We start from the raw sequence: 17,767 nt of genomic DNA on the forward strand, positions 1-17,767 counted from the left end.
TGTAGCATGCCTAAGGCACATTCACACAGATCTTTCTTTTGGTGATTTTCATAGTCAGTAGAAAGGCCTCTTTCGTGTCCTAAGTTTTCATAACTGTGACCTTAATTGCCTATTGTCTGTAAGCTGTTAATGTCTTAACGACCGTTCCACAGGTGCATGTTCGTTAATTGTTTATGGTTCATTGATCAAGCATGCGAAACAGTGTTTAAACCCTTTACAATGAAGATCTGTGAAGTTATTTGGATTTTTTCAAATTATCTTTGAAAGACAGTGTCCTGAAAAGGGGACGTGTCTTTTTTTGCTAAGTTAAGTGCCTTGCTTAACTACAGGAGATGGTACATGGGATCAGAGAGCAGCCTCCCAGTGTTACCACATTACGCTGACGACAGGAGATTGTATATGGGATCAGAGAGCAGCCTCCCAGTGTTGCCACATTACGCTGACGACAGGAGATTGTATATGGGATCAGAGAGCAGCATCCCAGTGTTACCACATTACGCTGACGACAGGAGATTGTATATGGGATCAGAGACTGATTTTCTTATACATATAGACGCCGCCAGTTGTTGGTTGATGGAACTTTTAAAAGTCATGGAGACGTCATGGAATTCCATGTGTCAGAATGTGAACCCTGACTCTTTCTCATCTCCTTTCCTTCCTCAAACACCTTCTCTTGTCACCTTTCCTTTTCTTGTCTCCTTTCCCTCCTAAGAACACCTTCTCTTGTCTCCTTTCCTTCCTTCATCTGGAAGGATTTGATGAGCAATATGATGGGAACCTATACAGCCCAGCACTAACATCAGATTTAAAGGTGGCCTACAACTTGAAAGCCTGTTCACATTGTAAAGGGACAGGGCTGGTGGCCAGACTACTGTAAACCAGATCTGGAAATGGTGTTACTATAGCGCCATCTGCTGGTAAAGAGAAGACTGACTCCTACACTCAACTGAAACAGAAGTGACCATCGTCTGTAATCAAGTTGTGGTGTATTATGGTATTCGCCCCAAGTACTCAATGAGAAAAGATCATGCCAGGGGTTAAGATAAATTATCTTTAATCTACTGGACAATCACTGATGTTCCCACTGGAGGTAAGAGGTATAAGCTAAAATCCCAGTCTAATATGCAGAATATTTTATTTATTTTTTTATATATTTTTTAACGTTATTTTACCAGGTAAGTTGACTGAGAACACGTTCTCATTTACAGCAACGACCTGGGGAATAGTTACAGGGGAGAGGAGGGGGATGAAGGAGCCAATTGTAAGCTGGGGATGATTAGGCGGTCATGATGGTATGAGGGACAGCTTGGGAATTTAGCCAGGACACTGGGGTTAACACCCCTACTCTTACGATAAGTGCCATGGGATATTTAATGACCACAGAGAGTCAGAACACCCGTTTAACGTCCCATCCGAAAGACGGCACCCTACACAGGGCAGTGTCCAATCACTGCCCTGGGGCATTGGGATATTTTTTAGACCAGAGGAAAGAGTGCCTCCTACTGGCCCTCCAACACCACTTCCAGCAGCATCTGGTCTCCCATCCAGTGACTGACCAGGAACAACCCTGCTTAGCTTCAGAAGCTTAACCTTATTTAACTAGGCAAGTCAGTTAAGAACAAATTGTTATTTATAAAGATGGAATAAGCAGACTTTCACCTCAATGTTATTTTTAATTCAGTCTGATTTGACAACAGTTGAAAACAATGCTACTGTGTATGTACACCTCTGTCTCTGGTTGCTGTGTCATGGGGAAGAGGGATGTAAAGAGGGAAGAGGGATGGGGAAGAGGGACCTATTGCTTCAGCTGCTGTGGCATGGGGAAGAGGAGGAAGCCGCTGTGGTGGTTGGCGTTGTCCCAGACCTGGGTGTTGGCCCACAGCATCATTTGCAGACTGTCTCCCTCCTCCAGCAGCAGAGTGGCTCCGTTAGACGCCGTGTGGCTGCCCTCGCCGGACGGACTCTCGTGAGCGACCAGAATGACTTTGCCGCCGTTCTTATACAGCATGGAGCTCAAGGTGACGTCTGTAGGAGCGTTGGCCGTGAACCGGATGTAGTAGACTCCACGAACCGGAGCCGTGAATTCACCTGAGAGGACAGGGTTGTTTTTAACAGGGGAGAATGAGGAGAGGGTTAAAGTGTGTGTGTGTGTGTGTGTGTGTGTGTGTGTGTGTGTGTGTGTTACCTGTCTCTACGTTGTATGCACCACCAACATTTGTCAAGACCTCTCTGTAGACCAGCTTTTTGTTAAAGTCTCCTGCCTTTTGGAGTCCATTGCCTCCCAGTGATGCTGCGAACGCCACCTTAGGAATGTCTGTGGAATGCACATTTCATTCATTTATCAACACACATCAATATTCCAGATCACACACCATTGGTTGTCATGTAATTGTCTACGCATCTGCGGGTGTGAAACCTCACCACATTCTTATTAGTTACCACACTCCACACAACAGATGATGCTTTCTCACCTTTCAGTGCCTGCAGCTCTTTCTCCATGGATTCCATTCTCTCTTTCATAGCTAGAAACATGGAGAATACACAGCACTTTCACTGTAGTAACATCTATCTTTATACACAGCCCCACTCTCTCTTCCACTGCACATACACAGTGGCAATTCAGGCTTACACACACAACCTAAATTGTCACAGCATAATGTTTTCCAGGTCCATCTTACCGAGCACGCTGGCTGTTAGGTCAGACTTGGCCTTCAGCTCTGCCACAGTGTCCATGATCTGTCTGAACATGGAGGGGATGTCCTGGTCCCCCCAGGTGGGCTGAGCTGTGACCACAGAGACAGGCAGGCCAGGGCCAGCAGTGGAAGGCTGCAGGGTGCCATTATCGCTCGCCTCTGTGTGTGTGATCAACAGGGTCGCAGAGAGAAGAGGAAGAATGTAACACGGCTCAAACTCTCCTTAGCTCTTATAGAGACAGACACCCACTCTCTGTCATACATACACCCACACACACACACACAGATGTTGCAAGCAAACAGGGATTCCCGAAGTCATTGCTTTTTCTGAACCTAGGTCTTCAATAAGGTAAATAGTGTATCTCCCGTCCCCCCCAGTCTGGAAATCCAGACCTTGTGTACCTGGTCAGGGTTCAACAGGTGACCTGATCTAGTATTGCTTTTCAGGATGAGGGTTGTTGCTTATTCAGTTTTAGGATTCCTACTTCTGTAAGCTTGAAATTATTTCTCATTTTGTGACATATCGGGGTTGTATAGGACCAATGCCAGTACTTTAAGTTGTCCATATACGTTTAGTATTGTGTGTGTGTCTCCCTAACCCTCTGTCCCCATCTCCCCTTGTCCAGTGACTACGACCTGTCCTACCTGTCCTTGAGGACCAGCATCGGCCTGTGGACGGCCTTCCTGTGCCTCGTCCTGGTTGCCACGGACGCCAGCTCCCTGGTCTGTTACATCACCCGCTTCACGGAGGAAGCCTTCGCAGCGCTCATCTGCATCATCTTCATCTACGAGGCCCTGGAGAAGCTGGTTCACCTTGGGGAACTCTACCCCATCAACATGAACAACAAGCTGGACAACCTCACCTTCTACGTGTAAGAACGCTGAGCTACGACCTTCTATATGTTCGAACGCTGAGCTACGACCTTCTACGTGTTAGAACGCTGAGCTACGACCTTCTACATGTTAGAACGCTGAACTACGACCTTCTACGTGTTAGAACGCTGAACTACGACCTTCTACGTGTTAGAACGCTGAGCTACGACCTTCTACGTGTAAGAACGCTGAGCTACGACCTTCTACGTGTAAGAACGCTGAGCTACGACCTTCTACGTGTTAGAACGCTGAACTACGACCTTCTACGTGTTAGAACGCTGAGCTACGACCTTCTACATGTTAGAACGCTGAACTACGACCTTCTACGTGTTAGAACGCTGAGCTACGACCTTCTACGTGTTAGAACGCCGAGCTACGACCTTCTACGTGTTAGAACGCTGAGCTACAACCTTCTACGTGTTAGAACGCCGAGCTACGACCTCGCCTTCTACGTGTTAGAACGCCGAGCTACGACCTTCTACGTGTTAGAACGCCGAGCTACGACCTTCTACGTGTTAGAACGCTGAGCTACGACCTTCTACGTGTTAGAACGAACGCTGAGCTATGACCTTCTACATGTTAGAACGCTGAGCTACGACCTTCTACGTGTTAGAACGCCGAGCTACGACCTCACCTTCTACGTGTTAGAACGCTGAGCTACGACCTTCTACGTGTTAGAACGCCGAGCTACGACCTCACCTTCTACGTGTTAGAACGCCGAGCTACGACCTTCTACGTGTTAGAATGCTGAGCTACGACCTTCTACATGTTAGAACGCTGAGCTACGACCTCACCTTCTACGTGTTAGAACGCTGAGCTACGACCTCACCTTCTACGTGTTAGAACGCTGAGCTACGACCTTCTACATGTTAGAACGCTGAGCTACGACCTTCTACGTGTTAGAACGCTGAGCTACGACCTTCTACATGTTAGAACGCTGAGCTACGACCTTCTACATGTTAGAACGCTGAGCTACGACCTTCTACATGTTAGAACGCTGAGCTACGACCTTCTACATGTTAGAACGCTGAGCTACGACCTTCTACGTGTTAGAACGCTGAGCTACGACCTTCTACGTGTTAGAACGCTGAGCTACGACCTTCTACGTGTTAGAACGCTGAGCTACGACCTTCTACATGTTAGAACGCTGAGCTACGACCTTCTACATGTTAGAACGCTGAGCTACGACCTTCTACATGTTAGAACGCTGAGCTACGACCTTCTACGTGTTAGAACGCTGAGCTACGACCTTCTACGTGTTAGAACGCTGAGCTACGACCTTCTACGTGTTAGAACGCTGAGCTACGACCTTCTACGTGTTAGAACGCTGAGCTACGACCTTCTACATGTTAGAACGCTGAGCTACGACCTTCTACGTGTTAGAACGCTGAGCTACGACCTTCTACGTGTTAGAACGCTGAGCTACGACCTTCTACGTGTTAGAACGCCGAGCTACGACCTTCTACATGTTAGAACGCCGAGCTACGACCTCACCTTCTACGTGTTAGAACGCCGAGCTACGACCTTCTACGTGTTAGAACGCCGAGCTACGACCTTCTACGTGTTAGAACGCTGAGCTACGACCTTCTACGTGTTAGAACGCTGAGCTACGACCTTCTACGTGTAAGAACGCTGAGCTACGACCTTCTACGTGTAAGAACGCTGAGCTACGACCTTCTACGTGTTAGAACGCTGAACTACGACCTTCTACGTGTTAGAACGCTGAGCTACGACCTTCTACATGTTAGAACGCTGAACTACGACCTTCTACGTGTTAGAACGCTGAGCTACGACCTTCTACGTGTTAGAACGCCGAGCTACGACCTTCTACGTGTTAGAACGCTGAGCTACAACCTTCTACGTGTTAGAACGCCGAGCTACGACCTCGCCTTCTACGTGTTAGAACGCCGAGCTACGACCTTCTACGTGTTAGAACGCCGAGCTACGACCTTCTACGTGTTAGAACGCCGAGCTACGACCTTCTACGTGTTAGAACGCTGAGCTACGACCTTCTACGTGTTAGAACGCTGAGCTACGACCTTCTACGTGTTAGAACGCTGAGCTATGACCTTCTACATGTTAGAACGCTGAGCTACGACCTTCTACGTGTTAGAACGCCGAGCTACGACCTCACCTTCTACGTGTTAGAACGCTGAGCTACGACCTTCTACGTGTTAGAACGCCGAGCTACGACCTCACCTTCTACGTGTTAGAACGCCGAGCTACGACCTTCTACGTGTTAGAATGCTGAGCTACGACCTTCTACATGTTAGAACGCTGAGCTACGACCTCACCTTCTACGTGTTAGAACGCTGAGCTACGACCTCACCTTCTACGTGTTAGAACGCTGAGCTACGACCTTCTACATGTTAGAACGCTGAGCTACGACCTTCTACGTGTTAGAACGCTGAGCTACGACCTTCTACATGTTAGAACGCTGAGCTACGACCTTCTACATGTTAGAACGCTGAGCTACGACCTTCTACATGTTAGAACGCTGAGCTACGACCTTCTACATGTTAGAACGCTGAGCTACGACCTTCTACATGTTAGAACGCTGAGCTACGACCTTCTACGTGTTAGAACGCTGAGCTACGACCTTCTACGTGTTAGAACGCTGAGCTACGACCTTCTACGTGTTAGAACGCTGAGCTACGACCTTCTACATGTTAGAACGCTGAGCTACGACCTTCTACGTGTTAGAACGCTGAGCTACGACCTTCTACGTGTTAGAACGCTGAGCTACGACCTTCTACGTGTTAGAACGCCGAGCTACGACCTTCTACATGTTAGAACGCCGAGCTACGACCTCACCTTCTACGTGTTAGAACGCCGAGCTACGACCTTCTACGTGTTAGAACGCCGAGCTACGACCTTCTACGTGTTAGAACGCTGAGCTACGACCTTCTACGTGTTAGAACGCTGAGCTACGACCTTCTACGTGTTAGAACGCTGAGCTACGACCTTCTACGTGTTAGAACGCTGAGCTACGACCTTCTACGTGTTAGAACGCTGAGCTACGACCTTCTACGTGTTAGAACGCTGAGCTACAACCTTCTACGTGTTAGAACGCCGAGCTACGACCTCACCTTCTACGTGTTAGAACGCTGAGCTACGACCTTCTACGTGTTAGAACGTTGAGCTACGACCTTCTACGTGTTAGAACGCTGAGCTACGACCTTCTACGTGTTAGAACGCTGAGCTACGACCTTCTACGTGTTAGAACGCTGAGCTACGACCTTCTACGTGTTAGAACGCTGAGCTACGACCTTCTACGTGTTAGAACGCTGAGCTACGACCTTCTACGTGTTAGAACGCTGAGCTACGACCTTCTACGTGTTAGAACGCTGAGCTACGACCTTCTACGTGTTAGAACGTTGAGCTATGACCTTCTACATGTTAGAACGCTGAGCTACGACCTTCTACGTGTTAGAACGCCGAGCTACGACCTCACCTTCTACGTGTTAGAACGCTGAGCTACGACCTTCTACGTGTTAGAACGCCGAGCTACGACCTCACCTTCTACGTGTTAGAACGCCGAGCTACGACCTTCTACGTGTTAGAATGCTGAGCTACGACCTTCTACATGTTAGAACGCTGAGCTACGACCTCACCTTCTACGTGTTAGAACGCTGAGCTACGACCTCACCTTCTACGTGTTAGAACGCTGAGCTACGACCTTCTACATGTTAGAACGCTGAGCTACGACCTTCTACGTGTTAGAACGCTGAGCTACGACCTTCTACATGTTAGAACGCTGAGCTACGACCTTCTACATGTTAGAACGCTGAGCTACGACCTTCTACATGTTAGAACGCTGAGCTACGACCTTCTACATGTTAGAACGCTGAGCTACGACCTTCTACGTGTTAGAACGCTGAGCTACGACCTTCTACGTGTTAGAACGCTGAGCTACGACCTTCTACGTGTTAGAACGCTGAGCTACGACCTTCTACGTGTTAGAACGCTGAGCTACGACCTTCTACATGTTAGAACGCTGAGCTACGACCTTCTACATGTTAGAACGCTGAGCTACGACCTTCTACGTGTTAGAACGCTGAGCTACGACCTTCTACGTGTTAGAACGCTGAGCTACGACCTTCTACGTGTTAGAACGCTGAGCTACGACCTTCTACGTGTTAGAACGCTGAGCTACGACCTTCTACATGTTAGAACGCTGAGCTACGACCTTCTACGTGTTAGAACGCTGAGCTACGACCTTCTACGTGTTAGAACGCTGAGCTACGACCTTCTACGTGTTAGAACGCCGAGCTACGACCTTCTACATGTTAGAACGCCGAGCTACGACCTCACCTTCTACGTGTTAGAACGCCGAGCTACGACCTTCTACGTGTTAGAACGCCGAGCTACGACCTTCTACGTGTTAGAACGCTGAGCTACGACCTTCTACGTGTTAGAACGCTGAGCTACGACCTTCTACGTGTAAGAACGCTGAGCTACGACCTTCTACGTGTAAGAACGCTGAGCTACGACCTTCTACGTGTTAGAACGCTGAACTACGACCTTCTACGTGTTAGAACGCTGAGCTACGACCTTCTACATGTTAGAACGCTGAACTACGACCTTCTACGTGTTAGAACGCTGAGCTACGACCTTCTACGTGTTAGAACGCCGAGCTACGACCTTCTACGTGTTAGAACGCTGAGCTACAACCTTCTACGTGTTAGAACGCCGAGCTACGACCTCGCCTTCTACGTGTTAGAACGCCGAGCTACGACCTTCTACGTGTTAGAACGCCGAGCTACGACCTTCTACGTGTTAGAACGCTGAGCTACGACCTTCTACGTGTTAGAACGCTGAGCTACGACCTTCTACGTGTTAGAACGCTGAGCTACGACCTTCTACGTGTTAGAACGCTGAGCTATGACCTTCTACATGTTAGAACGCTGAGCTACGACCTTCTACGTGTTAGAACGCCGAGCTACGACCTCACCTTCTACGTGTTAGAACGCTGAGCTACGACCTTCTACGTGTTAGAACGCCGAGCTACGACCTCACCTTCTACGTGTTAGAACGCCGAGCTACGACCTTCTACGTGTTAGAATGCTGAGCTACGACCTTCTACATGTTAGAACGCTGAGCTACGACCTCACCTTCTACGTGTTAGAACGCTGAGCTACGACCTCACCTTCTACGTGTTAGAACGCTGAGCTACGACCTTCTACATGTTAGAACGCTGAGCTACGACCTTCTACGTGTTAGAACGCTGAGCTACGACCTTCTACATGTTAGAACGCTGAGCTACGACCTTCTACATGTTAGAACGCTGAGCTACGACCTTCTACATGTTAGAACGCTGAGCTACGACCTTCTACATGTTAGAACGCTGAGCTACGACCTTCTACATGTTAGAACGCTGAGCTACGACCTTCTACGTGTTAGAACGCTGAGCTACGACCTTCTACGTGTTAGAACGCTGAGCTACGACCTTCTACGTGTTAGAACGCTGAGCTACGACCTTCTACATGTTAGAACGCTGAGCTACGACCTTCTACGTGTTAGAACGCTGAGCTACGACCTTCTACGTGTTAGAACGCTGAGCTACGACCTTCTACGTGTTAGAACGCCGAGCTACGACCTTCTACATGTTAGAACGCCGAGCTACGACCTCACCTTCTACGTGTTAGAACGCCGAGCTACGACCTTCTACGTGTTAGAACGCCGAGCTACGACCTTCTACGTGTTAGAACGCTGAGCTACGACCTTCTACGTGTTAGAACGCTGAGCTACGACCTTCTACGTGTTAGAACGCCGAGCTACGACCTTCTACGTGTTAGAACGCCGAGCTACGACCTTCTACGTGTTAGAACGCTGAGCTACAACCTTCTACGTGTTAGAACGCTGAGCTACGACCTTCTACGTGTTAGAACGCCGAGCTACGACCTTCTACGTGTTAGAACGCCGAGCTACGACCTCACCTTCTACGTGTTAGAACGCCGAGCTACGACCTTCTACGTGTTAGAACGCCGAGCTACGACCTTCTACGTGTTAGAACGCTGAGCTACGACCTTCTACGTGTTAGAACGCTGAGCTACGACCTTCTACGTGTTAGAACGCTGAGCTACGACCTTCTACGTGTTAGAACGCTGAGCTACGACCTTCTACGTGTTAGAACGCTGAGCTACGACCTTCTACGTGTTAGAACGCTGAGCTACGACCTTCTACGTGTTAGAACGCCGAGCTACGACCTCACCTTCTACGTGTTAGAACGCTGAGCTACGACCTTCTACGTGTTAGAACGCCGAGCTACGACCTCGCCTTCTACGTGTTAGAACGCTGAGCTACGACCTTCTACGTGTTAGAACGCTGAGCTACGACCTTCTACGTGTTAGAACGCTGAGCTACGACCTTCTACGTGTTAGAACGCTGAGCTACGACCTTCTACGTGTTAGAACGCTGAGCTACGACCTTCTACGTGTTAGAACGCTGAGCTACAACCTTCTACGTGTTAGAACGCCGAGCTACGACCTCACCTTCTACGTGTTAGAACGCTGAGCTACGACCTTCTACGTGTTAGAACGTTGAGCTACGACCTTCTACGTGTTAGAACGCTGAGCTACGACCTTCTACGTGTTAGAACGCTGAGCTACGACCTTCTACGTGTTAGAACGCTGAGCTACGACCTTCTACGTGTTAGAACGCTGAGCTACGACCTTCTACGTGTTAGAACGCTGAGCTACGACCTTCTACGTGTTAGAACGCTGAGCTACGACCTTCTACGTGTTAGAACGCTGAGCTACGACCTTCTACGTGTTAGAACGTTGAGCTACGACCTTCTACGTGTTAGAACGCTGAGCTACGACCTTCTACGTGTTAGAACGCTGAGCTACGACCTTCTACGTGTTAGAACGTTGAGCTACGACCTTCTACGTGTTAGAACGTTGAGCTACGACCTCACCTTCTACGTGTTAGAACGCCGAGCTACGACCTCACCTTCTACGTGTTAGAACGTTGAGCTACGACCTTCTACGTGTTAGAACGTTGAGCTACGACCTTCTACGTGTTAGAACGCTGAGCTACGACCTTCTACGTGTTAGAACGCTGAGCTACGACCTTCTACGTGTTAGAACGCTGAGCTGCGACCTTCTACGTGTTAGAACGTTGAGCTACGACCTTCTACGTAGTTTAAATGAAGTGTATTCTGCACATCCAAACTACCTCATGTGTTTAGGTTAGGTCAGTTGTAGTAGGTGTTTTAGTTTGGTCAGTAGTAGTAGCTGTTTTAGTTAGGTCAGTTGTAGGAGCTGTTTAGGTTAGGTCAGTTGTAGGAGCTGTTTTAGTTAGGTCAGTTGTAGTAGGCGTTTTAGTTAGGTCAGTAGTAGGAGCTGTTTTAGTTAGGTCAGTTGTAGGAGCTGTTTTAGTTAGGTCAGTTGTAGTAGGTGTTTTAGTTAGGTCAGTAGTAGTAGCTGTTTTAGTTAGGTCAGTTGTAGGAGCTGTTTTAGTTAGGTCAGTTGTAGGAGCTGTTTTAGTTAGGTCAGTTGTAGTAGGTGTTTTAGTTAGGTCAGTTGTAGTAGCTGTTTTGGTTAGGTCAGTTGTAGTAGCTGTTTTGGTTAGGTCAGTTGTAGTAGCTGTTTTGGTTAGGTCAGTTGTAGTAGCTGTTTTGGTTAGGTCAGTTGTAGTAGCTGTTTTGGTTAGGTCAGTTGTAGTAGCTGTTTTGGTTAGGTCAGTTGTAGTAGCTGTTTTGGTTAGGTCAGTTGTAGTAGCTGATAGTTAGGTCAGTTGTAGTAGCTGTTTTAGTTAGGTCAGTTGTAGTGGCTGATAGTTAGGTCAGTTGTAGGAGCTGTTTTAGTTAGGTCAGTTGTAGTAGCTGTTTTGGTTAGGTCAGTTGTAGTAGCTGTTTTGGTTAGGTCAGTTGTAGTCGGTGTTTTGGTTAGGTCAGTTGTAGTAGCTGATAGTTAGGTCAGTTGTAGTAGGTGAACGGTGTCGGTTAATGTTTAGTCTCTGTCTCAGATGTCAATGTTCTCCGCCGGTTAACGCCACGCCTGAGATCCAGCAGGTCTGGAACCACAGCGGGGTCGCACCAGAATCAATATCTTGGACCCAACTGGATGTCGATGTAAGTTGTGTGTGTTTTTATGTGTGTCTGCTTGCGTGTGTGTGCTTATGGGGCATCCATGGTACCTTCTTATTGTTGTAATCTGTCTCGTACTGGTTTTCCATTTCAATAGTAAAATGACATTGATTTCATGCATGGACATAGTTGATTTTGACAACCCTCAACTGTCCTTCCCCCGGTCTGTGTTGTAGGAGTGTTCTAGGCTGCGTGGGGAGTTTGTTGGGCCAGCTTGCGGCCACCATGGTCCCTACATCCCTGACGTCCTCTTCTGGTCCGTCATCCTCTTCTTCACTACCTTCTTCCTCTCCTCCTTCCTCAAGCAGTTCAAGACCAAGCTCTACTTTCCCACCAAGGTTTGGCATTAGAGTAGGAGTGATGTGTCTGTCAGGGTTGTGTACTAGTGAGTTTAGGTCCTACCACTCTGCTCTCTCCCTTGGTTTGATCCTCTATACTTGACCCTTTACCTCTTTTCAGCTGTGCACTCCTTCTCACTCTGTCCTTCTGTGTTCCAGGTACGGTCGACCATCAGTGACTTTGCGGTCTTCCTGACCATCATGATCATGGTCCTGGTGGACTACCTGGTGGGCATTCCCTCCCCCAAACTGAATGTGCCTGACCGCTTTCAGGTATGGATTGGTTTCAAACACTTAACTCTGAATTTCGTTTAGTTTGGGCCTTTAAATTGTTTAACGTAAAAAAAAAAACGTTTAATTGATTATATCTGAATACATTATTATTATTATTATTATTATTATTATTAAACAATGGACATTATGCGAGAAATGAACTTTTTCGTGTACTGAATAAAAAATCTAAAGTTCAATGTATTTCCATCGCATTGTCGCATTGTCAACTCTAAAAACTGTTGTGTAAAATAGCAAATGTGCTTACTCTGGTCTTGGCACCTGCGCTCCAGCTAACAGCTCTGATACAGTTGGGGAAGGCGGTGTGGGGAGGCAGGTCTACATTTATAGATTCTGTAGAATAACTCGTTTTTATTTGCAAGCGGCAGTCAAGGATTGACCATCATGTCGCCAGAATAAGACCCTCAATATTTATTGGAAAGGAGCATCAAGGTCATCACTGAAGTTCATCAGAATGTATTTCATCTGTAGCCTAATAAACGGTATGTTTTCCTGAGTTGTAGTGGGAGGATAACACACCATCTCATCGAGACTCCCAAGTTTACTTTGATATGATGGTTATTATATCAATATTTGTGTATAAAGGTGTTTCCACCACCATTACTTGCATAATTAATTTTAGACACAAAATGATTGCACCATGTCAAACGAACAGATGATCTGTCAGCATTTCTAACATTGTACTGAAACTTCCTGTTTCCATCGCAGCTGTCATGATAATTATTTTCAGAGGTACTCTTTACTTGCGTAAAACCCGTGGATGGAAATGTGGTTAATTTGACAAGCCTATCTTGAGATATTGAACAAAACGTGTTGAATCTAAGAATCCAGACAGGTGGTTTGTTGCCATTCTTGACTAGGGATTAACATCGACCTGTCCAACGTTTTTGACCTTTTCCGATAACTTGAAAATAAAATATCTCAGCAATGGTCAGTCCTATCCTCATGAAATAGTGTTCTGTTTAACACTAAAACCAACGTTTCATGTAGTCCCCTAACACCCTACTATGATACTGTACATCAGATTGCCAACAGAATCTGTCAGGTATGTGCCAAGTTCACTAAACTAGAACAGGCAGGAGGAGCCTGTTTGTGTCTTTGTGCTGATCTGATCTGGGTCTAACAAACCTTGACACTCTGAATAGATAAAGAATGTCCTATAAGATAAAGAACCATGTCCTGATTATCAATGGATTTGATTGAATGAGAGTATGAGGGTATGGAAAATATGAACTCATTTATTTAGTCAACTTCCAGTTATAAAGAGAGAAACCTGGATAGCACTGCCCTATTTTAGAGTATTATCAACCTACTATTTGAGACACTGGTTTACTGTGTGTGTTGTGACGTTCTGGTTTACTGTGTGTTGTGACCTACTGGTTTACTGTGTGTGTTGTGACCTACTGGTTTACTGTGTGTGTTGTGACGTTCTGGTTTCTGTGTGTGTTGTGACCTACTGGTTTACTGTGTGTGTTGTGACCTACTGGTTTACTGTGTGTGTTGTGACGTTCTGGTTTACTGTGTGTGTTGTGACGTTCTGGTTTACTGTGTGTGTTGTGACCTACTGGTTTACTGTGTGTGTTGTGACCTACTGGTTTACTGTGTGTGTTGTGACGTTCTGGTTTACTGTGTGTGTTGTGACCTACTGGTTTACTGTGTGTGTTGTGACCTACTGGTTTACTGTGTGTGTTGTGACCTACTGGTTTACTGTGTGTGTTGTGACGTTCTGGTTTACTGTGTGTGTTGTGACCTACTGGTTTACTGTGTGTGTTGTGACCTACTGGTTTACTGTGTGTGTTGTGACCTACTGGTTTACTGTGTGTGTTGTGACGTTCTGGTTTACTGTGTGTGTTGTGACGTTCTGGTTTACTGTGTGTGTTGTGACGTTCTGGTTTACTGTGTGTGTTGTGACGTTCTGGTTTACTGTGTGTGTTGTGACCTACTGGTTTACTGTGTGTTGTGACGTTCTGGTTTACTGTGTGTGTTGTGACGTTCTGGTTTACTGTGTGTGTTGTGACCTACTGGTTTACTGTGTGTGTTGTGACCTACTGGTTTACTGTGTGTGTTGTGACCTACTGGTTTACTGTGTGTGTTGTGACGTTCTGGTTTACTGTGTGTGTTGTGACGTTCTGGTTTACTGTGTGTGTTGTGACCTACTGGTTTACTGTGTGTGTTGTGACCTACTGGTTTACTGTGTGTGTTGTGACGTTCTGGTTTACTGTGTGTGTTGTGACCTACTGGTTTACTGTGTGTGTTGTGACCTACTGGTTTACTGTGTGTGTTGTGACCTACTGGTTTACTGTGTGTGTTGTGACGTTCTGGTTTACTGTGTGTGTTGTGACGTTCTGGTTTACTGTGTGTGTTGTGACCTACTGGTTTACTGTGTGTGTTGTGACCTACTGGTTTACTGTGTGTGTTGTGACCTACTGGTTTACTGTGTGTGTTGTGACGTTCTGGTTTACTGTGTGAGTTGTGACGTTCTGGTTTACTGTGTGTGTTGTGACGTTCTGGTTTACTGTGTGTGTTGTGACGTTCTGGTTTACTGTGTGTGTTGTGACCTACTGGTTTACTGTGTGTTGTGACGTTCTGGTTTACTGTGTGTGTTGTGACGTTCTGGTTTACTGTGTGTGTTGTGACCTACTGGTTTACTGTGTGTGTTGTGACGTTCTGGTTTACTGTGTGTGTTGTGACCTACTGGTTTACTGTGTGTGTTGTGACGTTCTGGTTTACTGTGTGTGTTGTGACGTTCTGGTTTACTGTGTGTGTTGTGACCTACTGGTTTACTGTGTGTGTTGTGACCTACTGGTTTACTGTGTGTGTTGTGACCTACTGGTTTACTGTGTGTGTTGTGACGTTCTGGTTTACTGTGTGTGTTGTGACCTACTGGTTTACTGTGTGTGTTGTGACCTACTGGTTTACTGTGTGTGTTGTGACGTTCTGGTTTACTGTGTGTGTTGTGACCTACTGGTTTACTGTGTGTGTTGTGACGTTCTGGTTTACTGTCTGTGTTGTGACGTTCTGGTTTACTGTGTGTGTTGTGACCTACTGGTTTACTGTGTGTGTTGTGACCTACTGGTTTACTGTGTGTGTTGTGACGTTCTGGTTTACTGTGTGTGTTGTGACGTTCTGGTTTACTGTGTGTGTTGTGACCTACTGGTTTACTGTGTGTGTTGTGACCTACTGGTTTACTGTGTGTGTTGTGACCTACTGGTTTACTGTGTGTGTTGTGACCTACTGGTTTACTGTGTGTGTTGTGACCTACTGGTTTACTGTGTGTGTTGTGACCTACTGGTTTACTGTGTGTGTTGTGACCTACTGGTTTACTGTGTGTGTTGTGACCTACTGGTTTACTGTGTGTGTTGTGACGTTCTGGTTTACTGTGTGTGTTGTGACGTTCTGGTTTACTGTGTGTGTTGTGACCTACTGGTTTACTGTGTGTGTTGTGACGTTCTGGTTTACTGTGTATGTTGTGACCTACTGGTTTACTGTGTGTGTTGTGACTAGAGGTCGACCGATTATGATTTTTCAACGCCAATACCGATTATTGGAGGACCAAAAAAGCCGATACCGATTAATCGGCCGATTTTAAAAAAATATATATTTTTTTTATTTCACCTTTATTTAACCAGGTAGGCTAGTTGAGAACAAGTTCTCATTTGCAACTGCGACCTGGCCAAGATAAGGCATAGCAGTGTGAACAGACAACACAGAGTTACACATGGAGTAAACAATTAACAAGTCAATAACACAGTAGAAAAAAGGGGAGTCTATATATACATTGTGTGCAAAAGGCATGAGAAGGTAGGCAAATAATTACAATTATGCAGATTAACACTGGAGTGATAAATGATCAGATGGTTATGTAAAGGTAGAGATAGAGATATTGGTGTGCAAAAGAGCAGAAAAATAAATAAATAAAAACAGTATGGGGATGAGGTAGGTGAAAATGGGTGGGCTATTTACCAATAGACTATGTACAGCTGCAGCGATCGGTTAGCTGCTCAGATAGCAGATGTTTGAAGTTGGTGAGGGAGATAAAAGTCTCCAACTTCAGCGATTTTTGCAATTCGTTCCAATCACAGGCAGCAGAGAACTGGAACGAAAGGCGGCCAAATGAGGTGTTGGCTTTAGGGATGATCAGTGAGATACACCTGCTGGAGCGCGTGCTACGGATGGGTGTTGCCATCGTAACCAGTGAACTGAGATAAGGCGGAGCTTTACCTAGCATGGACTTGTAGATGACCTGGAGCCAGTGGGTCTGGCGACGAATATGTAGCGAGGGCCAGCCGACTAGAGCATACAAGTCGCAGTGGTGGGTGGTATAAGGTGCTTTAGTGACAAAACGGATGGCACTGTGATAAACTGCATCCAGTTTGCTGAGTAGAGTGTTGGAAGCAATTTTGTAGATGACATCGCCGAAGTCGAGGATCGGTAGGATAGTCAGTTTTACTAGGGTAAGTTTGGCGGCGTGAGTGAAGGAGGCTTTGTTGCGGAATAGAAAGCCGACTCTTGATTTGATTTTCGATTGGAGATGTTTGATATGGGTCTGGAAGGAGAGTTTAGAGTCTAGCCAGACACCTAGGTACTTATAGATGTCCACATATTCAAGGTCGGAACCATCCAGGGTGGTGATGCGGGTGCAGGCAGCGAACGGTTGAAAAGCATGCATTTGGTTTTACTAGCGTTTAAGAGCAGTTGGAGGCCACGGAAGGAGTGCTGTATGGCATTGAAGCTCGTTTGGAGGTTAGATAGCACAGTGTCCAAGGACGGGCCGGAAGTATATAGAATGGTGTCGTCTGCGTAGAGGTGGATCAGGGAATCGCCCGCAGCATGAGAAACATCATTGATATATACAGAGAAAAGAGTCGGCCCGAGAATTGAACCCTGTGGCACCCCCATAGAGACTGCCAGAGGACCGGACAGCATAATATATATATTACTATTATTATTTTATATATATATATATATATAAAATAATAACAATAAATTTAAAAAACAATGTATTTGTAATAATGACAATTACAACAATACTGAATTAACACTTATTTTAACTTAATATAATACATCAATAAAATCAATTTAGCCTCAAATAAATAATGAAACATGTTCAATTTGGTTTAAATAATGCAAGAAAAAAGTGTTGGAGAAGAAAGTAAAAGTGCAATATTTGCTATGTAAGAAAGCTAATATTTCAGTTCCTTGCTCAGAACATGAGAACATATGAAAGCTGGTGGTTCCTTTTAACATGAGTCTTCAATATTCCCAGGTAAGAAGTTTTAGGTTGTAGTTATTATAGGACTATTTCCCTCTATACCATTTGTATTTCATTAACCTTTGACTATTGGATGTTCTAATAGGCACTTTAGTATTGCCAGTGTAACAATATAGCTTCCGTCCCGCTCCTCGCTCGAACCAGCAACACAACGACAACAGCCACCACATCGAAGCAGCGTTACCCATGCAGAGCAAGGGTAGTTTAG

General features: G+C 46.1%; 1 protein-coding gene and 1 pseudogene across 3 annotated transcripts in view; one reads left to right on the top strand and one right to left on the bottom strand.

The window, feature by feature from the left end:
• Positions 1-17,767, top strand: part of LOC110535510 (sodium bicarbonate cotransporter 3) — a 75,988-nt gene that overhangs the window by 48,204 nt on the left and 10,017 nt on the right. For all 3 annotated transcript variants that reach the window (XM_036961838.1, XM_036961851.1, XM_036961843.1), the window contains exons 14-17: positions 3,320-3,565; positions 11,538-11,643; positions 11,835-11,996; positions 12,156-12,269. In XM_036961838.1, the coding sequence (XP_036817733.1) occupies positions 3,320-3,565; positions 11,538-11,643; positions 11,835-11,996; positions 12,156-12,269 (628 nt within the window). The remainder of the gene's footprint in view (positions 1-3,319; positions 3,566-11,537; positions 11,644-11,834; positions 11,997-12,155; positions 12,270-17,767) is intronic.
• On the bottom strand, positions 1,781-2,840 carry LOC110513641 (annotated as a pseudogene).

The sequence above is a fragment of the Oncorhynchus mykiss genome, chromosome 2, assembly GCF_013265735.2.
Source record: "Oncorhynchus mykiss isolate Arlee chromosome 2, USDA_OmykA_1.1, whole genome shotgun sequence".
Classification (NCBI taxonomy): Eukaryota; Metazoa; Chordata; class Actinopteri; order Salmoniformes; family Salmonidae; genus Oncorhynchus; species Oncorhynchus mykiss.